Source organism: Octodon degus, unplaced genomic scaffold, assembly GCF_000260255.1.
Source record: "Octodon degus isolate 3935 unplaced genomic scaffold, OctDeg1.0 scaffold00010, whole genome shotgun sequence".
Lineage (NCBI taxonomy): Eukaryota > Metazoa > Chordata > Mammalia > Rodentia > Octodontidae > Octodon > Octodon degus.
In genome coordinates, this window is record NW_004524586.1 from 9,817,601 (window position 1) to 9,838,259 (window position 20,659).

Consider the following 20,659-nt stretch of genomic DNA (forward strand, 5'->3'; position numbering starts at 1 on the left):
AATCCATGGACACGCAGAGTCGCGAGTGCCTAGCATCCAGAACATCCCTGCTAACACACGTTCCTTAAATCCATGGACACGCAGAGTCGCGAGTGTTTCGGGGGTGGTGGTAGAACTCCTGATCATGGCCCCCTGCTAGTGAACCTGCTCAGTGCATTGAGCAGTTGCTCCAGGTGGGGTCCCTGGGTGGTGAGCCATGGTGCAGACACCCACCACTGGGACAGGCGGTTCTCAGACATGCCTACTGCAGGGGTGGATCCTCGGGGGCTGGATCAATTGTTCTCACCAAATAGGAAGTAAAAAAACCTTAAAATGAAAACAAAAACAAGCTGTTTCTTGAGGTTGTGAAGCCTCTGACCTCTGAGAAGACACCACACAGGTTCCCTGTAGTGCACCTTATCCACACACAGCAGCTGCACTGCCCACTCCTGGCCTCACCAGCACCTTAGGGCCTAGTACTCCAGCCAGAGACCGATGGAGCAGAGGCACCTCCACCTTTGTAGAGGTCAGTCCAGCTCACCCCAGAGAACACCACCTGGAATTTCTTTTCAGAAACAAAATCTTCTTTAGCGTTCAGGGCAGGACTTGAAACTTCCTGCTTTATTACCTTAGTCATGGCCTGTGCCCCAAAGTGGAGATGCATTTAAACCAGACTCTGTTAGGTCTGGTAGTTCCCAAAGTCCATGGGGGGTGGAGGTGGGGACCCATCTGCTGGGTGCCACAGAGGTGTGTCCCCTGTAGTCCTCACCCAAGGTTCCTCAGGTGGCCACACCAGAGGCTCCTGAGGCTGTCTCCCAGGCAGAGGTGTCAGGCTGAGGGTGATGATGAAGTGACTTGAACAGCCACCCTTCACATGGAGGAAGACAGCACTCAGCCGTCCTCAGTTTCTAAGCACTCTTCCCTCCTGGCACCTTACTGACTTCCATGATGCTGTGCAGCGATGGAAGGAGGGGAAGGCAGGGGAGGGACAGAGGGCTAGAACTCAGCCGGGAGCCCTCAGGGCCGCGGCACCAGGTACTTGCTTCTCTCTAAAGACCTGTCCCTGTCCGCAGAGGGGAGCAGCTGGTGGGTGGGCCTGAGCATACATTCTACCCATTTTTCACGCCCGTCCCTCTAGATGTGACCCTGCTCCTGCGCTTTTATCCTTCTGACAACCTCACGCAGGAAAACATGCAGCCCCTCTGATAGCATGAAATCAGGAACAAAGGCGTAGGGACAAAGAGGGGCGAGGAGTGGCTGCATCCGCTGCCTGAATTTCAGTCACAGGCAGATGCTCACAGGAGCATCCGAAAGACGATTGTAAAAGAAATAACCCTTAAAACAAAAATAACAGTTCAAAACAGAAGCACCAAAGGGAGCAGCATGCCTGCTCATGATAAATCTCAGCAGAGAACAAACTGGCATTATGAATTTCAATAATACACCTTCTTCCTCTGTAACGCTCAGGTTCATGTGGGACTCCAGAAACAGAATTCAAACACCTGAGCTGTGTGTTCAACATCACGGCCTACTTGCTCACTTGCAGACATTTTTTCATGAGGATATAATTTACTGAAATTGCAGTCATGATCTCCAAGATTTCAATAAGAAACAATAGCTAACTCAACAGCAAAACGTGCATGGGAAGTTATTCTGAAGCATCAGGACCCAGCTGCTGGACTGAACTAAGCCACATCTGGATTTTGAAGGACAGCATTTCTAACTAATGAGACTGAAGCTGGGAGCCACCCTCAGTCCCGAGAGGCCCAAGGTAGGTCGGGTATCTATGGTCTCAGAATGAAGCAGGAGCTGGTCTCCAAGGAGTCTCTCTCACATCACAGCTCTTCTATGGCACTGGCAAGGAAGGCTGGAGAAGCTAGGGGCCCTGCCTGTGCTCGTGGGGCCCTCCCAGTCCCCCTGACTCTGCCTACTCACACATACTTCCCTCTGCACCCACATTCAGTCACAGGATGCCCCATCTGAACCAAGAAATCAGATTTGTGTTCAAGGCCATGGGACCTGGGCTCAGGCCCTCACTACCTCATCCAGGAGCAGAGGCTTCTGTGCAAAGCAGAAACCCAAGGGGCAATGCTTAGGAGACCTCCCTCCCAGCTCTCCCTCGCTTTCTTCGGGGCAGGAGATTTCTCTCTGCACAGCCTGTGACCAGAGGATGCCTACATCTTCAAAGTGGTACCCTTCATGGGAGTTATAGTTAGCAGAACGCAATTAGCACTCGACACCAGTCTCTGCCCTCATTTTGGACACAGTTTAGGGTGATAGGTGTTTGCAGTCCTCTCCTGGAAGAGGACATTGCTTTCTTAGCTCAGCTGGAGAGGCCTGTGTGGTGTGAACCTGCACTGAATCTGTGCAGCAGGAACCAGACCAAGTCCAGCAATTTGCATATGGCAGGTTCTTCAAGCGCTGGCCCTACCTGACTACAGATGACCTTGCTGGCCATCTTGCACTGCCAGTTCCCAAGACAGTCATCTCCCTTTTTTCTACACTGAGCTCTCCGGGTCTCCCTATTCTTACCTTTTCCTCCAGGAAATCACTGATGTCAAGAAAACCCAACTCAAGTATCAATAAATTCTCTGACTATTCCCTTTCTGGGCTGAACCACTGTACTACAAAGTCTGTGTGCACCCAACAGATGTTCATTTTGACAGCTGTTTACACTAATGGTCATGTGTGATGCAAACAAGGGGCCCCTCACCCCACACGACCCTGTGGAGAGGCCACTTGAACCCTTACTGAGGTAAGAGGCCAACAGAAAACTGGCAAGTACATGCCAAACTCAGTATGACTACATGGCATGTAAAAATAGTATCAAATTAACTCTAGCCGAAGATTTGCCCTCTTTTCTCAGGGCACACACACAGAGACACACAGACACACACAGACATGGAGCTTCTGAGAACCAAGAGCACTGCTCTTCTGGCTCTTGAACACCTCCACTGCCCTACATGACTTACTGAGGGTAGGAGCAGCCCAGGAAGCTGGAAGTGGGCAGCAGAGGTTACGGGGGTTCTTTGTGCACAGCTGTGGATGGTCTGTGGCCAGGCCTCAGTAGGGCTATCGCTCCATCCCAAAGCATTACAGCAGATGTTTAGCCTGATAATGCCTCACATCCACAGGGCCATGTCTGTAACCTCTCAGCTACACAGAGTGAATTGTGGCGGGTGTCCAGGTAGTATAGCGAACAAGGTACACCCTCATTTTGACAGCTACACCCCAGTAATCCAAGTACCTCCGCAACTCCACAACATAAACTCAAGTATGCTTTGTCTGCATTTGGGAGATGAGACAGCAAATGGGCCCCACAACAGATAGAGATATACAGCCCTGGCAGTGGGAGAGAATGAGGGCTGCAGATGGCTAACCAGCCTGCCCTCAGGAAGAAGCCTGCAGTGCACGCTTAACCTGCAGTAAAACCATGGAAAGTATTCTGAAAGAAAGTGGGCCCAAGATGGTCTCCTAGGACTTTAGGGTCAGGGTGGGCTTGCTGACACAGAGAAGGGCTGAGGAACAGCGACACACTGACCGCCTGCTGCTCTGTCAGGAACAGCTTTCATACCCTACCATACGCCATTTATTTTTGCTGCCCAAAACTGGCCCTGCTGAAGAACTCGTACCTACTTTTGGATCTACTCTGATTCAAGGATCATAGCTCTCAATGATGGGTGAGAAAATACTTACTTGTCCCAACATCACTGTGTCACAGGAGTGGGCACAGGTATGGTACACTGGTACAGTCAATTATAGGCAAATTAAGGGGAGCTGTGTACCTCGCACCTACAGTGGCCCTCCAGAACAGTAACACAGCAGGAAGATGCTTTCACCTCCTCTCCTAAGACTGCTCTCTGGCATCCCAGCAGCTGGGCCAGGATGGAGGTGGTCTGACACAGCCTGAGTCGCACCCGCCTTTTCCCGTACTAGGAGGGCACGGCCCACTTTCTTAGGCAGAAGCACAGGTTCTCAGGCACATGGGCTCACACAGCTCTGCTGCACTCGGGAGATGGCTCACAGGAGAGGCGATGCTCCCTGGCAGGCCACATTCACCTGTGGGTGGAAGTGCACCTGCCACAGGGCATCAGGTGGCACTCTCAAAATGTCCCCAGGCTCAGACTGGCTAGGAAGACAGAGGGGCAACAGCACAGGCTCACCTTCTCCACAGCATCTCAGAATTATAACAGCAGGCTCTCAGAGCTGTGTAAGTGTCACAGTGGAGCCAGGCAGGACATGTACAAAGAAGAGAGGGACGGACTACCCCGTGGACAGAGAGTCAAAAAGCATAGGATTCCTAAGAGTGCTGGAGCCAAGCTTTTTTCTCTTCTATAAAATAGAAATTTGTAATATTATCCTACCAGTTGGAAACACTAAAGCTTATCGTCTGTGTAGAAGAAAATAAAAATCTCCTTAATATAAAGCCCAAGTAGTTGTAATTTAATATGATGTTCCACTTTTTCAGCTGACGTCACAGGTTCTATGTAGAAACAGTCCAAGTAGCGGTGTCTTCTGAGAACTAATGATTTAAAAGTAAGTTTAATAATCTCAATGAATAATTCTGCTTTTGCCATTCTTTTAGAAAACAGGTGCTCAACTGAACAGTAGCTTTATCCCATATTCTACTCAAAGGCTTCAGCACTTTAAGCAACACTCCTCCCATGTCCTGTGTACATAAGTAGGATGAATATCCAGGGGTCTCTGAGGGAACTCAGCCGGGGAGGTCGGCAGGGTGGTAGTGGGGTGACAAGATACTACTTAGGACGAACCCACCCATGCAGGTGCTATGGGTACCCAATGAGAGCCACAGTGCTGGTCTGTCTGCATAACAGGCCCCAACTCAGAAGCAAATCCCTGAGGACTGCTGACAAGGGCAACAGTGAGCTGGGATGCACACATTTAAATCCATGCCACTTGAGTTAACATCAAAGGTCTGAAGAAGCAGCTCTGTCAGAGGCTTCCTACAGGTGAAGAGTCCTTCCATCTGCCCCCACAATACAGCTACACCTGTACCACATCAAGCCCTGGATAATGATGCTCATTACCATGGACAAAACTCCAAATCACATAAGGCTGCTCTGGGCTGTAGGCTGAGCCTAAAGTGGACACACTAGGAAGCCCAGGATGAGTCTGAAAGAGATTTAATTCCTGTATGCACATATACACAGGCCACCAACAGCTGTCACAGCTGGCCCTGACCATCTAGTCCCTAATGGAATCTGCTCGTGGATAGAGGGCCCAGGTCTCTGGCTCAAAGGTTGGCCTGCATCCACTACGCTTGTGGGCTAAGGGGTCCTGTGTATAGAGGGGCACAGCAGAGTGACTCAGCCGTATGCCAGCCAGTCTGAAGCTCAGCCACGGGGATTCTTGGGTTTGACCAAAAGTATCTGGGACATGAGAGGTGCTTCCTGTGAGGCTATCAAGGCTAATGTCCAGGTGCAATTTCACCTTCCTGGCTCATCTACAGCTGCTTCTGGATACCAGGAATCAACTACAGTCTGGCGAGGGCTCCTTCCATCAGGCAACTTGGGTAGACTGCTGGCCCTGCTGGCCAGTCTGCCTCACACGGCAGACGTGATAGGGGCAAATGGACACAAGGATCCTTTATAACAATGCGGGGACCCTCCTCAGTGCCAGTTTGAAAGCTGCATCCTGGAAAGCCTCTCCTTAGCCTGGCTGCTAAGCCGGTGGCTGCACAACCCCTTCTCCCCATCCAGCCCAGCTGGCACCATGCATGTACCTGTCAGCAACTGGCAACTGGTTTCTGAAAATGACCACCAGACTCCAAAAATGCATCCATCACTGCCAATGTCAGCAAGGTGATGGACGGCAGGTGTGGCATGGCTGAGCCACTAGGAGACAGGCACGCCTGGTACTGCTGTCACTCTGCGTCACTATGACCAGCTGAGCGCTCCAGCTGCCAACTGCCACTGCACAAGGGATAAAACATATTCTCTGAACAATCCCCCACCAGGGCTGAACTGCAGGCTGTATTATGAATTAGTGTAATGACGCATGGGCCTATTAGATGGTACATGATAATCGTGTTTAATTTGTGTATGTTTTAATTATGGCTTAAGCAATGCCAAATTTGATCACAATATCATCTTCTCAATTCTGCTCTGCAAGCATGTTTGCATTAATTTGCATTTGAAATGCAAGATGCTGCTCACTCATGGGGGACAGAGCCTTTTGGCTTATACACACACACACACACACACACACACACACACACACAGAGCCTCTTTCATAGTGAGTACTGGGTGGGGCTCTGGTTGACCCATCCAATCTCTATAATCCTCCCTCCACTGTAAGTGATAAGGAAGTCCCCACTGGGCTCTGAGAGCTTCCAGAGTCCACACTGCCGAGCATGCATGGCCCTGCCATACCCAGCAAGATGAACAATCACTGCATTTAATTCATTTAATTTACTGTAGCCAGGCTCTGGCTCATTGGCCTCTCATTGTTTTGGAGATGGATTTAATTAACCTCTGATGAATCTTGTCAGTAAGCATGACAGTGTCATGATATGAACAAAGTACTGTGAGTACCGTGAGAGGCAGGGTCATCAGATGAGCCTGCTCCCCTCCAAGACAGGGATCTCTTCACCAGATAAGAACAGAGTGAGGGCTGAATGGGGTGCTGCTTTGGGCTGGGCTCAGTGATGTGACAAAGCAAATCAAAGCCTTGGCCACTAACAGATGTTAGGAAACCAACTTGCACTTTTATTCCTTCTCTACCCCTAGGAAGCTTTCTCTACCCCTAGTGAAAATATCTTCTACAAGGCTATTATGGTGTGTGTCTGGACATCTTCCCAAGGCCTCATGCACTAATGGGGTACAGGCTTTTCACAAGGGCCTGTACCCAGACTTTGTGATTGATTGATTCATTGTCCAATGTTATGATTAAGGGTGTGAGTGCTACAATCACCCTAGGGCAGGTAGCCTCATACAATCTAAGGGAGAGTCAGTCTCTCATCTTTGCCTTGCCAGCCTGCATGCTGGCCTGCCTGTCTCTGTCTGTCTCTGTCTGTCTCTGTCTGTCTCTGTCTCTGTCTCTGTCTCTGTCTCTGTCTCTCTCTCTCTCTCTCTCTCTCTCTCTCTCTGCTTTTGCAGTCTTCAACCACCATAAACAGCTGCCTTCTCCCATCTGCCACCCTGCCTTGGAGCCAGCCTATGGACTGAAACCTCCACAAACTGTGAGTTAAACAGACTCCCCCTTTAACGTTGAGTGTTGTGTATTTTGTCTTAGCAATGCAAAAAGTAACTAAGAAAAGGGCCTTAGAGGCCTCACCACCAGGTTTGCCTGTCCAGCATCAACCAGGCCTGCATTTCTGGAATGTACCCTCATGCCAAATGTTCTACACTCTGAGAAAGACACCTTCTGATACCTTTTCATTAAGCACAATTGTGTTACTGCTATGAACTTCCAGATCACCGTTCCTAATTTTACTCTGATCTTCGGCAATATGAAAACATGGAGCTAAAGGATTAGATATCCCCAAGAACAAAGAACAAGGCCAGTTGTGGCTTCCTTCTCTTACTCCCAAGGAGCAGGTCTGTAGACACGGGCATCTCAGCATCCCAAAAAGGAGACTGCCCTTCTTAGAAGCATATGCATTAAAAGGCAAGGATGTGCCTGGCATCCAAGGTGGCCAGTTCTGTGCAACTCGGGCATCAGCCGAAGGCCGGCAAGGGCCACAATGGTCAGGTATAAAAGGCTGGCTAAAGCTACAGTGTTCTACAGGGTCCTTTTGCAAGGTTGTGGGGACTAGGTGGGCAAGAGTATCTTTAATGCTGGCTCTACCTTCCCTCTTGGCAGAACTCTGTATAGTGAAAAGGGCAAAGTGTGTAGACCCACAAGGCAGAGTCTGGCCCAGTTCCTCAGAGACAGTGGCACAGCTGTGGGCTGCTTGCTGTGTACCATGGAATTTTCATAAATAGTTGACAGCTATTGATGTCATGAGGGGAAATGGTCTTTGATTCCATAACTATAGTCTTTGCTTGACCAAATGGCCCTAAAGATATACTAAAAATCATATTGTATCTTTTCCACTAGCCTTGCTTAAATTTTCAAGGATACCTTGTGTAAAACATAAAGAGAATTTTTATTTAGCAAAGGAACAACAGCAATATGTAGGGTTTTTAAAAAGCCACAAAAACTCAATTAGAGCACAAATCTAAGACACATTTATTTATCAAACAAATAAGCTATTTAAGAACTACTTCTTTTCCTACTACTGCTTTCCAAGCATGAGGTTAATATCAAGGGCAGAGTCTTGGATTTATCATGTATGAGGGACCATAAACTTGAATCCAACAACTTCAGGAACAGCTGTTTTCAACAGGCAGCCCATAGGCAAGTGTCAAGTAACCAATTACCTAAGGCTTACCCAGGGGGTGTAACCTGCTCCTGGGCAGGGGGCTTTCTTAAGGGCTATTATTGCTATTTCATCCTGGTGACTGGGAAGAGATGTTCTGCAGACAAAACTCAGGCTGCTCTCAAATGCCTCGGGGATGCAAGTGTGATCAGGGTATACACACCTTTCCTTCCGTGTCACACAAGGCTGAGTGCAAGCAAGGAAAGCACCCCAGAAACAGTGTGGCCTCCTCACTCCACAGGCACAGCCTATGTGACCTGCAGAACCCTAATAGGAAGCCGATCGCTTAAAACAACTGCACCTGGGGGCTGGGGAGATGGCTCAGTAGGATAAGTGCTTGACGGCAAATGCAAGGATCTGAGTTCAATCCCCGGTTCTGGAAAAAAAAAAAAAAAAAAAACTGCACCTGACTTGGGGATGGAAGGTTCATCCTACGGGAACTTTCTCTGCTCTTCTGAGTTCTGTCTCCTCACCTGGGAACACTTGAGCCCATCCCTTCCTGGAAATCTGCACAGCAGACCACACAGCACTGTCACATGTCCATGTGAAATGGTGCCTCATCTGGGGTGCTAAGAAGGGCAATGAGGCATCTGGGTGGAGACCACACCTCTGAGCTGTAGTTGCTGAATTCCAGGCAACCAGGACAGCAGTCCATGAGGAATACTTTCTCCTATAAGGGACACACACTTTGGCTAAATATCATGTAGATCTTTCTCACAAGGTAGCCCCAAGCCACATGGCTCTATAAAATTTAAGCTAGAGTAAGGTTTGAAATCTAGCTCCTCCACTACCCAGGGTGTTCACAGTCACCTGTTCTGTACCCATGGCATGTGTGGCCCAACTGCACTGGTCAGTGCCCCCATGGTGGGGAAGGGGAAGAGAGGTACATGCCATTGGCGGGATGTACCCAACAGCTTGGTGACCTGGGTCTGTGGTGCTGCCAGCTTGAGCCTGCCCGTGAGGTTGTGCAGGGAAATGCTGCCCTGGGGTGCAGTGAAGCACAGGAGTTCTAGAAAGGGCCACTACTTCCTTCTCTTATGTCATCATCTTCTATAGTGCTACAAGTGAAGTACAAGCTCCAAGTATCTTACAAAGTATGTCCCTCAGAAGCTACTACTCTCCACATCCAGGACATCCCTTCTATATGAAGGGATGCTGCAGCATCAGAGGGCTATAGCAGACATGGGGAGACAGGAGCCGCCCTGCTGGCAGGTTAGGACTGCAGACTGCTCAGTCTTATGCTCAAGGTGACCTACCGGTTAGCCAGTGTCCTGGACATTCAACGACTGCTGTAAAAGCCGGTGGCTCTTCTGGGAGCCCAGGAAGTGGATCCTGCCCCACACTGGTTTTCATGAGTCCTGAGGACCCTGATTACCAATGGTGGCCGGCTGTGATTCGTGTGAGGCTAGACTGCCTATGCCATGAAAGGAGGCTCTGTGGGGCTGCACAGGCAAGGGCAGGCTCTCCTGGCACTTCCCAATAGCTGGGCCCTTGTGCCTCGCTCTGGCTACCCTCCTGTCCACACTCTGATGCACAGCAGAGGAAAGGCAGCTGAGAGACCAACGTCCACCATCTCCGACGCCTTCTTGCCTAGCTGGTGGTACTCGAGGGTTCAATGCTGCTCCACCATAACTAGTTCTCCCCCGCCACTAACACAGTAAAGCAGCCACCACAGCCTTGGCCACGACTATCTTGAGAACACTCAGCAAAGAGGCACAGCGATACTTCAGTTCATGAAACTGAATTCTTTCCATGATTCTGGCCACAAACTGAATTGGATGAGAACTGAATCAAATGTCCCTATATAGTCAACACTGAACCTAACCACTGGGTTTGATTTGGTTCTTGTCCAATTCAGTCTGTGACCGGAATGGTGGAAAGAATTAAGTTCGTGAACTAAGGTATTACTGTAACTTAATGCATGGAAAGTGACCTCCTTAGGAGCCACATAAGTGCAGAATATTTAATTTTTACTACAATTAAAACTGATGCTTTGCCACCCACCTTCTCACAGACATTGTAGGAGGCAAAAGTGAGCAGTGCTACTGCTGCTACCGGCCTTGCAGGCCTTCTTCCTAGCTTCTCATGTAGGCTCCCTGGCTGTCACGTCATTGTGTGCATTCCCCCTCAGCTAGTCCTGGGCCTGTAACCAATGCATGTGCGGGCAAAGCCAGGCATGACACGGACATACCTCTGGAGCCCAGCAGATGTGCCGGGGGACAATAAGCAAACATGCTCCTGTTCTTCGTCTGAAGAACAGCTATCTGGGATTATTTTTTGGGGGGTGGGGGGGTTTAGGGAAGGTTCTATAGGGTGTTCAGGCTCTCACTACTAGACCAGACCATAGTCATTCTCCTGTTTATAGCCCCCCAAGTGCTGGGATTACAGGCATGTGCCACCATGCCCAGTCTCAATTGCCGTCTCAGCATGCCCCAGGGACGGGCCAACACGGCAAGCCTGGGGATCGAACCCCCAGCCCCTGCACCTGCTTGCAGGCACTTTAATCTGCTGAGCTATCTGGCCAGCCCTATGTGAGAAATTTTTATACTTAAACAGTATGGCAGTTAAAATAATTCCTGATCAGCCCCAAGGAGTTCTGATGGGTAAGTCATGAGGTGAGAAGATACCTACATTTCCGGAGGAGACAGCTGTACTGAAGCTGCTCCAGTGATTTGGCTGGAAGTCACAGCTAAGAGGTTCTGAAAGCTCTCTAGGGACTTTCACAAAAACGTGGCAGTCGCTGGGAAAGTCTACCACTGACTCACAAAGAAGTCCTGGGAGAGCAGACCATTATGAAAGGATGCATGGAATCCTTTCCTTCATAGACTGATTTCTAAAGCCATGAAGGCTACAATGGAAAAAGGTCTATCTCACCAGTGAACGAAACCCAAACTCTGATTTCAGGTGACTCTCTTCAGCCATCACAGTTCCATCTCCATGTGTGCACTCTCTGTCCATGTTTGTGCCCCCTTTTCCAGCTAGGCTAAAAATGTTAGGAAGAGTTTCTTTTACCATAACTTGTCCCCAAGGATGGGGAGGACAGAGTAGTGCCTGGTTTCCTACCCTGGGTGACATTGGGGTAGGTCCCAGACCTGAAACCAGCACAAACTGGCATTCTGAGGCTGCACTTCCTCCATGTCCACTCTTCCTCCTCACCTCACCCACAACAGGGGGGCATCTGGACCAGATCTGGAAACGCCCCTCTTTCAGGACATGTGGGGCAGGATCCCTTCTCCCTAGGAAACAGGACCAGCTCATAGATGAAGCAAAGTTGCTTAAGGTGATAGACCAGGACGAAGGTGGTCTGGAGTGCTTTGGGAAGAAGAAAGCTTTTGATAATGAAAAATGCAGCACTTCCACTAATGCACTGCACTGACCCCCAGCCTCTCCAAACATGATCCCTCTCAAGTGTGTAAGCCCAGTTACAACGTGCAAATTCAAGTTAGATATTTTCTCAAATTCCCATCTGGTAAGAAAAAGTTCCACAGTTTTTCAGGTGAGTCACTCCCACCCCTGCACAGTGATCCAAGCAATTCTGTCCCCAGAAACTCCCAGGGACCTAGCGGCCCACCTCACTTTGCATCTTGCCACGAATTGTTCTCTCACAGAAACACATTCCTGAAGGACAGATTTGGAATGCTTACCTGGTACCAGTCCTGACCAATTGAGGAGTAGCTGCCCTTTTGTGATATTTATTCTACCTGGGAAGAAAAGGGCACTCTTGAATTTCCTCTGACCTTTTCCTAATCATGAGTTGGCTGGCTTTTACTTTTTCAAGGGTCCTTTACCTTTCTGCAGGCCACTCAGCTCATAGTGGAGGCCTGTAGGTGACGAAGCCACTCTGTGTGGTGGAAAGAGGCTAATCTTATGCAACAAGCCAGAGACTCAAGGTCTTGAAAATGTAGCTTTTCAGCTCCAGGTGGCTTAGGCTGAATGGAAAGACCTTTTGACAACATCCCCTTTCATGCTCTCCTACCAGGGACAGACAATTAACATGTAATAGTACTTGGAACTGAGACTGCTAACGGGACGATGCCCTTCAACAGCAGCAGACACAACAGCAGGTGGCCAGAGTGCAGGCCCAGCTCCTTCTCTCTCTCTCTCTCTCTCTCTCTCTCTCTCTCTCTCTCTCTCTCGGATCCCAACACCAGGCTGAGATGTTCCAAAGGCTGCAGCAAAGATGACAAGCCAGCGGGAGGGACAGAAGAAACCCATCTTAAAAGCTCTCCTTCCTCCTCCACAGTTGGGTAAAGCTGCATCCCCACTAGGAGCCAGTGAATATCCAGGGAAACATCCTGCAGAGCCAAACACTTAACACATGTGTGCCATGAGGCTTTGTCTAGTGAGATGCTGTCAGTTTAATTAAACAAAAAAGAAAGAGGATTTCAATAGCACATTACTCATTTCTGTCAGCCAAAGGGAGATACAGGACAAGCAAAAGGCTGCTCAACTCTGTCTTTAATAATTTTCTACCAAGGATGGAAGATTAATGTGTGACAGTATTTGGAGCTGAGACTACTAATGGGAAGATAATTACTCCACGTACCGTGTGTCTTCATGTGGTTCTCACTGTGGCGCACGTGTGAAGTACCTAGTGGATGGCATGCACTGTTCCAAGCACTTCAAAGGAGACAGAGCACTACAGAGGGCTATCGGATCTGCCAGGCCTGTTGCACATACCTCACCATTTAGATGGGGGTACAAGGGACTTTCCTGTACCTTCTCTTTGCTGCTGCCTGAGAATTCCACAGTCACACAGAACTGGGAGACAGAACACTCAGGAACAGCCAGGAGCAAGGCTGGTATGTACTTGTCACAGGCCTCATCAACAGGAAAATGGGCCTTTGAGCTCATGCCGTGGGACCCACTTTCCTCCCAGACACAGTCTAGTCATAACTTCCTTCTGACCTTAGCAGCTATGTTCCTAGCCCCTGGGCCAAGGGTTCACAATTATTCCACAAGCCCCAGGGCCCTGGTGTGCCTGCCTGTTAGCAACCCCAGGAGCCACCAAGGCCTCCAAATTCCCCCAAGATCAAGAGCCAGAAATGATTTCTTAAACTAAATGAAACCAGTTTTCAGATAAATAAGTACATAATTAAAAGCAGGCCTATTTTTTGAGTTAGGATCTTGCTATATAGTTTGGGCCAGCCTTACCCTCACTAGGGGTGATCCTCCTGACTCAGCCTCCCAAATGCTGAAAATCAAGTGTCTATAATTTGTGTGCAGTGAGGAAAACCAGCTGAACATGGAGCTGTGAAACAGTCAAGAGCCTGACAAGCCCAGCTTTGCAATGTCTAAGCAGCAGCCTTCCGCTGTTTCTCCTAAGGTGTTTTCTGAGATAATCCCCAAAGCCTGCAGGCCATGACTCTCGGGTCCAGTAGCCACAGAGCAGCTGGTCAGCTAACTCTGGTTTACTCTAGTCTACTTCTAATTTCAATAAAGACTCTTCTTCTAGCAGTAAAAAATAATTATTTACTGGGAATTTTTACCTTAAAAAATGCTATCAGTATGGGCTGGGGAGATAGCTTGGCAGTCTAAGCACCTTCCTGGCAAGCACAAGGACCTGGGTTTGATCCCCAATACCGCATGCCCATGCTGGCACTGGGGTGAGCAAGTGGAGACAACCACCAAAACTGGCATGGTGACACATGCCTATAATCCCAGTGCTAGGGAGGCTGAGACAGGAGGATCACTACGTGTCTGAGCTGTGTAGCGAGACCCTGTACCAAGTAAATAAATGATTTTTTTAAAAATGTAATCAGTAAAAATGATGTCATGGAAGTGGCCTGTAAAGAACACCATTCTTTCCACTATTTTTTCAATACTAAATAATAAAAGCAAGCACAGTATCAGGCTGTAAAGAGGACGCTGTATGCCTACCTCTACAACAGACTTGGAATCCAGGCGGAAGTTGAAGTCACCAAAGACAAAGTAGGAAGCTTTCTCAAATCGCTGATCGATAATTCTGCAGGGAAAGAAAGAGTTAGAGGTCACTGAATGACCAGACCCCAACAGTCCCACACCTGGACCAGCCATATCTGTCTTCCACACTCCCCGTGACTCACTTTCAACTTGGCTGAAGGAAATCCCCAGGGATCACTTGCATACCTTTAGCCCAGCATAGAGGCCACATGGTTGACAAACGCCACTGGACTTTATCCTCAGCACCTAGGCTAGGACAACACTAAAGCCAAGGAAAGAAGCAGCACTGACAAAGAAGCAGAAGCTAGCACAGAACTGACTGATAAACAATATTCAGAAGAGCCAGAAACAGGCGGGGAACTCATCCATGCCAGCAGGCAGGAGTGCCTGTGCACCACCTTCTGTCGTCCCTGGCTTGGCTCCTTTGCCCACTGAGACACAAGCTCACCTTGGAATATACATCATCTCACTGGGACATTTCCAAGTCACAAAGCAACAAACTGCCTATGAGATGTGTATGTACGAGCTAGGCAATGCCCTGCTGGAAGAATTTTCCACATATTCAAAATCAAGCATAAACTATTTCATGAAGATTTTTTCCACTGAAAAACACACAAGCAAACATTCAGTAGTAATGTGAAGCAGCTTCTTTTACAGGTGTAGCAAATCTCCCACTTACCTGACAATGGCAGCTACACAATCAAGAAACTCCCTTGCTTTTGAGGCAAAGTAAATGTTCTTTTTTTTTTTTTTAATATGAAAATAAAATGAGGACACCTGCAACATGGAACTTGCTAACAGCACATCAGTGCGGCTGTCTATGCAAAGGGAGAAGAAACTAGGTTATCACAGTACCAGGTTTCACTGGCCACTCTCGCCTCATTCACACCATTTACTATAAAAAGCACAGGGTAAAGCAAGAAGCAGGCAGCTGTTTTTAAGAATAAACTCAATTATTAGCCAGGAAGACAAAAGTCAATGAGAAATTTCTCAATCAGAAGCTCAGAAACTCCTAATGGCTACCAGAAAACTCCAGTGCATGACTCTCACCCTTGTATTTCCTGCTTGGTACAAATGTGCCAGTGGGCCAGTGGGGGCCAGGGGCTGTAGCTCAGGTGACATGCATACATGGAGCTGGGGTCAGGGTGCTGTGGGGCCAGAGGGATGGACAGAGTGGAAGCTGATTCATCATGGACTGGGTGTTTTTCAGCTGGATCCATTAGCTTGAGAAACCCAGAAAGGCCATGTGTAGTGTCTACTTCCTGTTCTTCAGGTTTACAAAGTGTGCTGCAGTGAGATGCTGAAGGGAGACCAAGCCACCATGGTTGGAAGAAAGAGGTTATGAAGCAGCTACTGCCACAGACCATTGCCCAACAGTTCCCACTCTGGTGCCTTAGAGCAGGCCACGGAGCACTGAGCAGCTCACTTCTCTGATCTTACGGAGCTCTGGGCTTGGAGAGACCCTGGCTCTCAACTTTCACACCCTCAGTTACAGTGAGTGTGAACATCTTTTAGCACATCACTGGAATCTGCATTTTCTTTTGTTTTATGAATACACACACTGATGTCTTGAGGACACAGAATCCCTCCAGAAGCAAAAGCTCTTCCAATATAGCCTTGTCCATTTGAAACAGGAGGCACTACAAGCAGCTCTCTTCTACCGCCCCATGTACTCACAGCCTGCCAGCCTAGCCACCTGGCCTGTCCACACCTGAGCTCACCAATCATGTTCTCTGCCAGGTTTCAACTATTGCAATTGTACCTTTGAGCCATGGCCAAGCTGCTCTCCCTGTTGGGGCACAAACATGCAGACGGGCAGCTCTGGGGTCCAGGTCCACTCAAGTCCATGGCTGTATGTCTTGTGCAAGCCTGGTGTCAAAGTGTACACTCTGGCTCCTTGTGGATGCACCCAGCCCTTTCCTCCCGAGACTCCCTGCTTCTCTACCATCTTCTCCTGAGAGGCTTACAGAGGAACTAGGCAGTGACAGAGCTGGGTGGGTACCTGGTCAGTAGTGTCCTCTGGCAAGCTATTTCACAGTGTTGCTCTGTGATACCCACTAGGGGACAGAAGGTGCTGCTCTGTTTATGTTTTGCAGAGTCAGCACTGGCAGACCCAGAAAAATTTAGACATGGGCTTGAAGACCTGATACCTGTCAGGTTTGTGGCCAGTCGGGGGCAGTGCTGCCTATCCAACAGTAGTGTACAACTGTGAACTCGCTCCCCCTAGAATCCCATCAGCTGTACTCCATTTAAAGGAATTTTCTCCTCTATTCTTTCTGTACCCTGCCCCTGCTTTTTACAGAAAAAGGAAACCACTTGTTTTGTTTTTTGCTGGCTGCAAGAATGAATGGAAAGAAGAGTACTTTACATTTCTGGGTAGAAACAATGTAGAGATAGGTGTGCACTTTATACAACAATTAATGGATTCCTATCAAAAATCACTGAACTCTCATATCTCGTAGAAAATTCCAATGTTGAAAACAATAAAAACTTTTTAGACAAAAATTTTACTTTTTCTATATTTATGTTTCACTTGATATTGGTGCGTAATGCCGGATTCAAACGTTTTAAATGACTGTAATAACAGGGATGCTCCTCAGAAGGGCCGCGCTGTACAGGCACATGCTCGTGCACACACCTCAGAGCTTTCTCAGCCCATGTCCTTCCCTACTCACCCATACTCTCACAGACCCATCAATGCAGATGGTGTCAAAGGGTCCACCGGCAGAGCAGGGCAAAGCGCAAACATGCACTAGTGCCTCACTAGTTCCTGAGCCACAAACATAGGCTAAATCTTTGTTTAAAAGATTACATCTCTTCTAGTGTAATATGGTAAGACCACCTCACATTCTGTACTAGAAATGGGAGCTCTTGACATTTTTCTGTGATCAATCTGGCACAGCTACTTTGGCTGCCACCATCTGGAGGAGGACATTCTGAGGTTTCTGAGGAGGGTGGTACCCACAGAGAGGAACAGGAAGTGAGTCGAAGCCATGCTCAGCCTAAGAGCACCAGCGAGGCACAGTCTTAGGACACCAAGACAAGCGGAGCTCACGCTCATGAATGAGTCAGGGTTGGGGCCTGTGCTTCATTACCTGGCATACGCGTCTAGCTCAATAGACTACTCTGAGTTTTGATGGAGAGGAAACAAAGGCCTACAACAAAATATGAAGAGACAGTGCTGATGGAAGACTAGCAAACACTTGCTTGACTGCATGGCAGAATCCATTCTGAGGTAAATTAAAAAAAAAAAAAACTAATAGATTTCAGACTGAAGCTGATAAACAGAAAAGTGCTTAGCGCTTAAGGAGAGTGAAAATGCTGCCTCCTGCGGCATTTCCGCCCACACGTCTTCCAGGCTGCGCTCATGGGCCTGCAATGGTGCTACAAAGCCACACAGGCACATCTGGATTCCTGTAAGACTATCATTAAAACTCTAAACTTTTATCATGCTTCCCTGCCCTGCTCTGTTTGATATAATAGCCTAAGCCAATTAATAACAACACCCATCTCTGAAGGTCATGTGGCAAGCAGTAAGATGAAGGGGCTGTCACCAGCAGAGGCAATTGCCTGAGTGCCAGGCCCACAGACCTCCCAGCACTCACTTTTAATTTCAATATAGTGCCATTTGGACCAGCGGGGGAGAAAAAGAGTTGTTTTAAAATTAATTACCTTGTCAGTAGCTATTATGATTAAAAAGTAGGCCCACATCAATATTGTGTACCTAATTCAAAAAGAGAATTACAATAAGAGCTATAAAAATCAATTTTTTAGGCCTAGAAATGGTATCTCTTAGTTTGACAGGTGATTCCAGGATGTGACAGCCTTGCTGGGGGAAGTTCTCGCTCTTCCATACTTGGTCAGGGCCTTGTCCACCTGTTCCTGGAAGACACTGTAACTCACGATGCAACGGGCTCACAACATCCAGAGAAGAGTCGCAGACAACAATTCAAGCATTGCAGTACTCCCACCAGCCACTTCCCTCTTCCCTAACATGCTAGTGGGATTTCTGGGTACCTCGAGGCTCTGTGGCCTGGGCAGGCTCCACAGAGCATCTGTGCATAGGCCCACTTTGGGGCCATAAAAAGAACAGACTTTTATACAGTTAGTTTTGTTTGTTTGTTTTAAAATTTTATCCCAAGGAGCTGAAGTGGTTTGGAAGGTGCCTTGGTGTTTTTTCCAGTAATTCCAACATGCTAGGAAGTTGGTTTTTCTTCCTTACTTTTGTTCATTTTTAAACTAGCAGACATGATGCTAAGCTCTTTGCTCTATACTTTTCAATGCAGAGCCTGTGTACAGAGATTGACTAAAGTTGGTTTGCTTCTTGGCTACAGGAGATCACATCACTGGGTCACTTTTAAATTGTCAGCAAAAACACTGACAATATAAACTTGCTAAAATTGCCAAAAATATTTTAGTCTAATTGTGTAAAGTTTTCACTTAATCTTCAATTACCTAATCAACCAATGTGTTGTATATGTAGTTAAGCCATTTTAAATAAAGTCCCTTGAACTAAATATAAACAATGGTCAGTGTGCAAATTTCCTTAACTCCACTCCTCATTCTGCCTCCACAAGAATCCAGCAGGGACCCCAGCAGCACAGCCCCATGATCCACCTATTTGCCTGACACAGCTGAGGCAGAAGCAAAGAAGCTGACTTAGTGTCAGGTCAGCAAAAAATGCCAGGCCTGCCTTGTAGCAGCCCAGAAGGAGCTCAGGTAAAGTCCCGACAATTAATGTACCCCTTGACCGGCTCCCAATGCAATGGTCCTCTACAAAGGAGCTTCTTCTCATCTTGGTACCTCAATGTCTGCCTGACTTCTTTACCCCAGCAAGCAGGGATGCTCCTAGGTTAACTACACTCTACTGGGAGCCTTTATGGCCTAGGAAACACCTGTTTTTCTCCACTCCGTCAGTGGCCTTATGTGGCCAGGCCACCCCAGGCCCACATTTACTTGCTATGGCATGCAGGTGCCACCCATCCTCTTTGCCCTGAGAGTCAAGCCAGCAGTGCCTTCCTGGCCTGTTACTGCTGTGGTCCCAATCACAGTAGAAGAATGCACAATCCACAGCATTTATACGGGAAATGCCTGGAGATGTCACTGAGGCTAAGTACACAGCACAACACACTGACAGCCGTGAGTACTAGAACTTCATCAGACGTATTTGATCTGAGTGAAGTTTCACTAAATGAGGAATTAACTATAAATGCTATTCTTCCCCGGCTTTGTCCTCACAGACTGCTGCTTATGTCCTAAAATGTCACCTCTTGTCTTAACTGGCTGTGGCCTGCACTCAGTGACCTGTCAGAAGGATGTTGTAAGACTCTGCTATAGGTTGAACCGTATCCTCCAATTAAATTCCTATTTGGAATCCTTCTCCAGGTCACTCTACTTTGTAGATGTGGCCTTCAAGGTGATGGAGGTGAGTGAGGATAGGCCCTGACCCCAAGCACTGGTGTCTTCAGAAGACAACAAGCACCAAAATGCTTGCTTTTCTAACCCTATCAGGACACCTCATCCACAGCCCAGGAAAGAACCCTGGCCTGCCTCTGCTGCCCTCAGTGTGGACTGAAGCCTCCAGAACTATGAGAAACATCTGTGGCTTGAGCCTCTCATCTGTGGTATCTTGCTACGGCAGTCAGAACTGACCAGATAGCATCCACTGCCAGGGCACTAAATGTGGCAAAAAACACAAAGAGAGACTCCACAAGCTGTTAGCCAAGGCTCTTCATGACTTGGTCCCCACTTACTTCTCTAGCTCTGTAGCAAAAGGATAAAGTTACGTGGAATTTTTAGGAACTAAAGTTATTTCTTCTGGATATAAACTGGTTCATTCACATACCCATGACATGCTGGGCATCTATTATGTGCCCAGGCTCCCTGACTGGCCTGCATCCCACTCTGACAAGAGAGAGAGGAGGCCCCCCGGCCAGATGTGTTGAAGCTACTAGAGCTACATTGATACCAAAGCTAGGAATACACTGCAGATCAATGTGTGCAGGAGGATACCATGAATGCAACACTCAAAAACACCACTTGCGGATGCTTACATGTATAAAGACAAACTTTATATGCACAGTGATGAAAATATGCATTGCTACCTCTATGCTAATGCGTAACACTACAGAAATGGGCATGACTGTGTGTCACATGCATAGAAACACGTACAGGAACCACAGGCACCAAATTCAAGTGGCACTGGGAGGGACCATGCAAAGGACTCAGGACATAAGGGCACTGGTGCTATCCATATGTTCTATCGCTTCACAAAGTGGTGAAAAATACTCGCCAACACTGCTGAATGGAGATACATGGCTTTTCATTATCACAGCTTTCTGTACTTTCTAGATACTCAACTTATTTTCAGTAAAG

General features: G+C 48.0%; 1 protein-coding gene across 2 annotated transcripts in view; it reads right to left on the reverse strand.

Moving 5' to 3' along the window:
* Inpp5a (inositol polyphosphate-5-phosphatase A) overlaps positions 1-20,659 on the reverse strand; it is a 263,156-nt gene that overhangs the window by 30,480 nt on the left and 212,017 nt on the right. For both annotated transcript variants that reach the window (XM_004625559.2, XM_023708885.1), the window contains one exon: positions 14,243-14,327. In XM_004625559.2, coding sequence (XP_004625616.1) covers positions 14,243-14,327 — 85 coding nt within the window. The remainder of the gene's footprint in view (positions 1-14,242; positions 14,328-20,659) is intronic.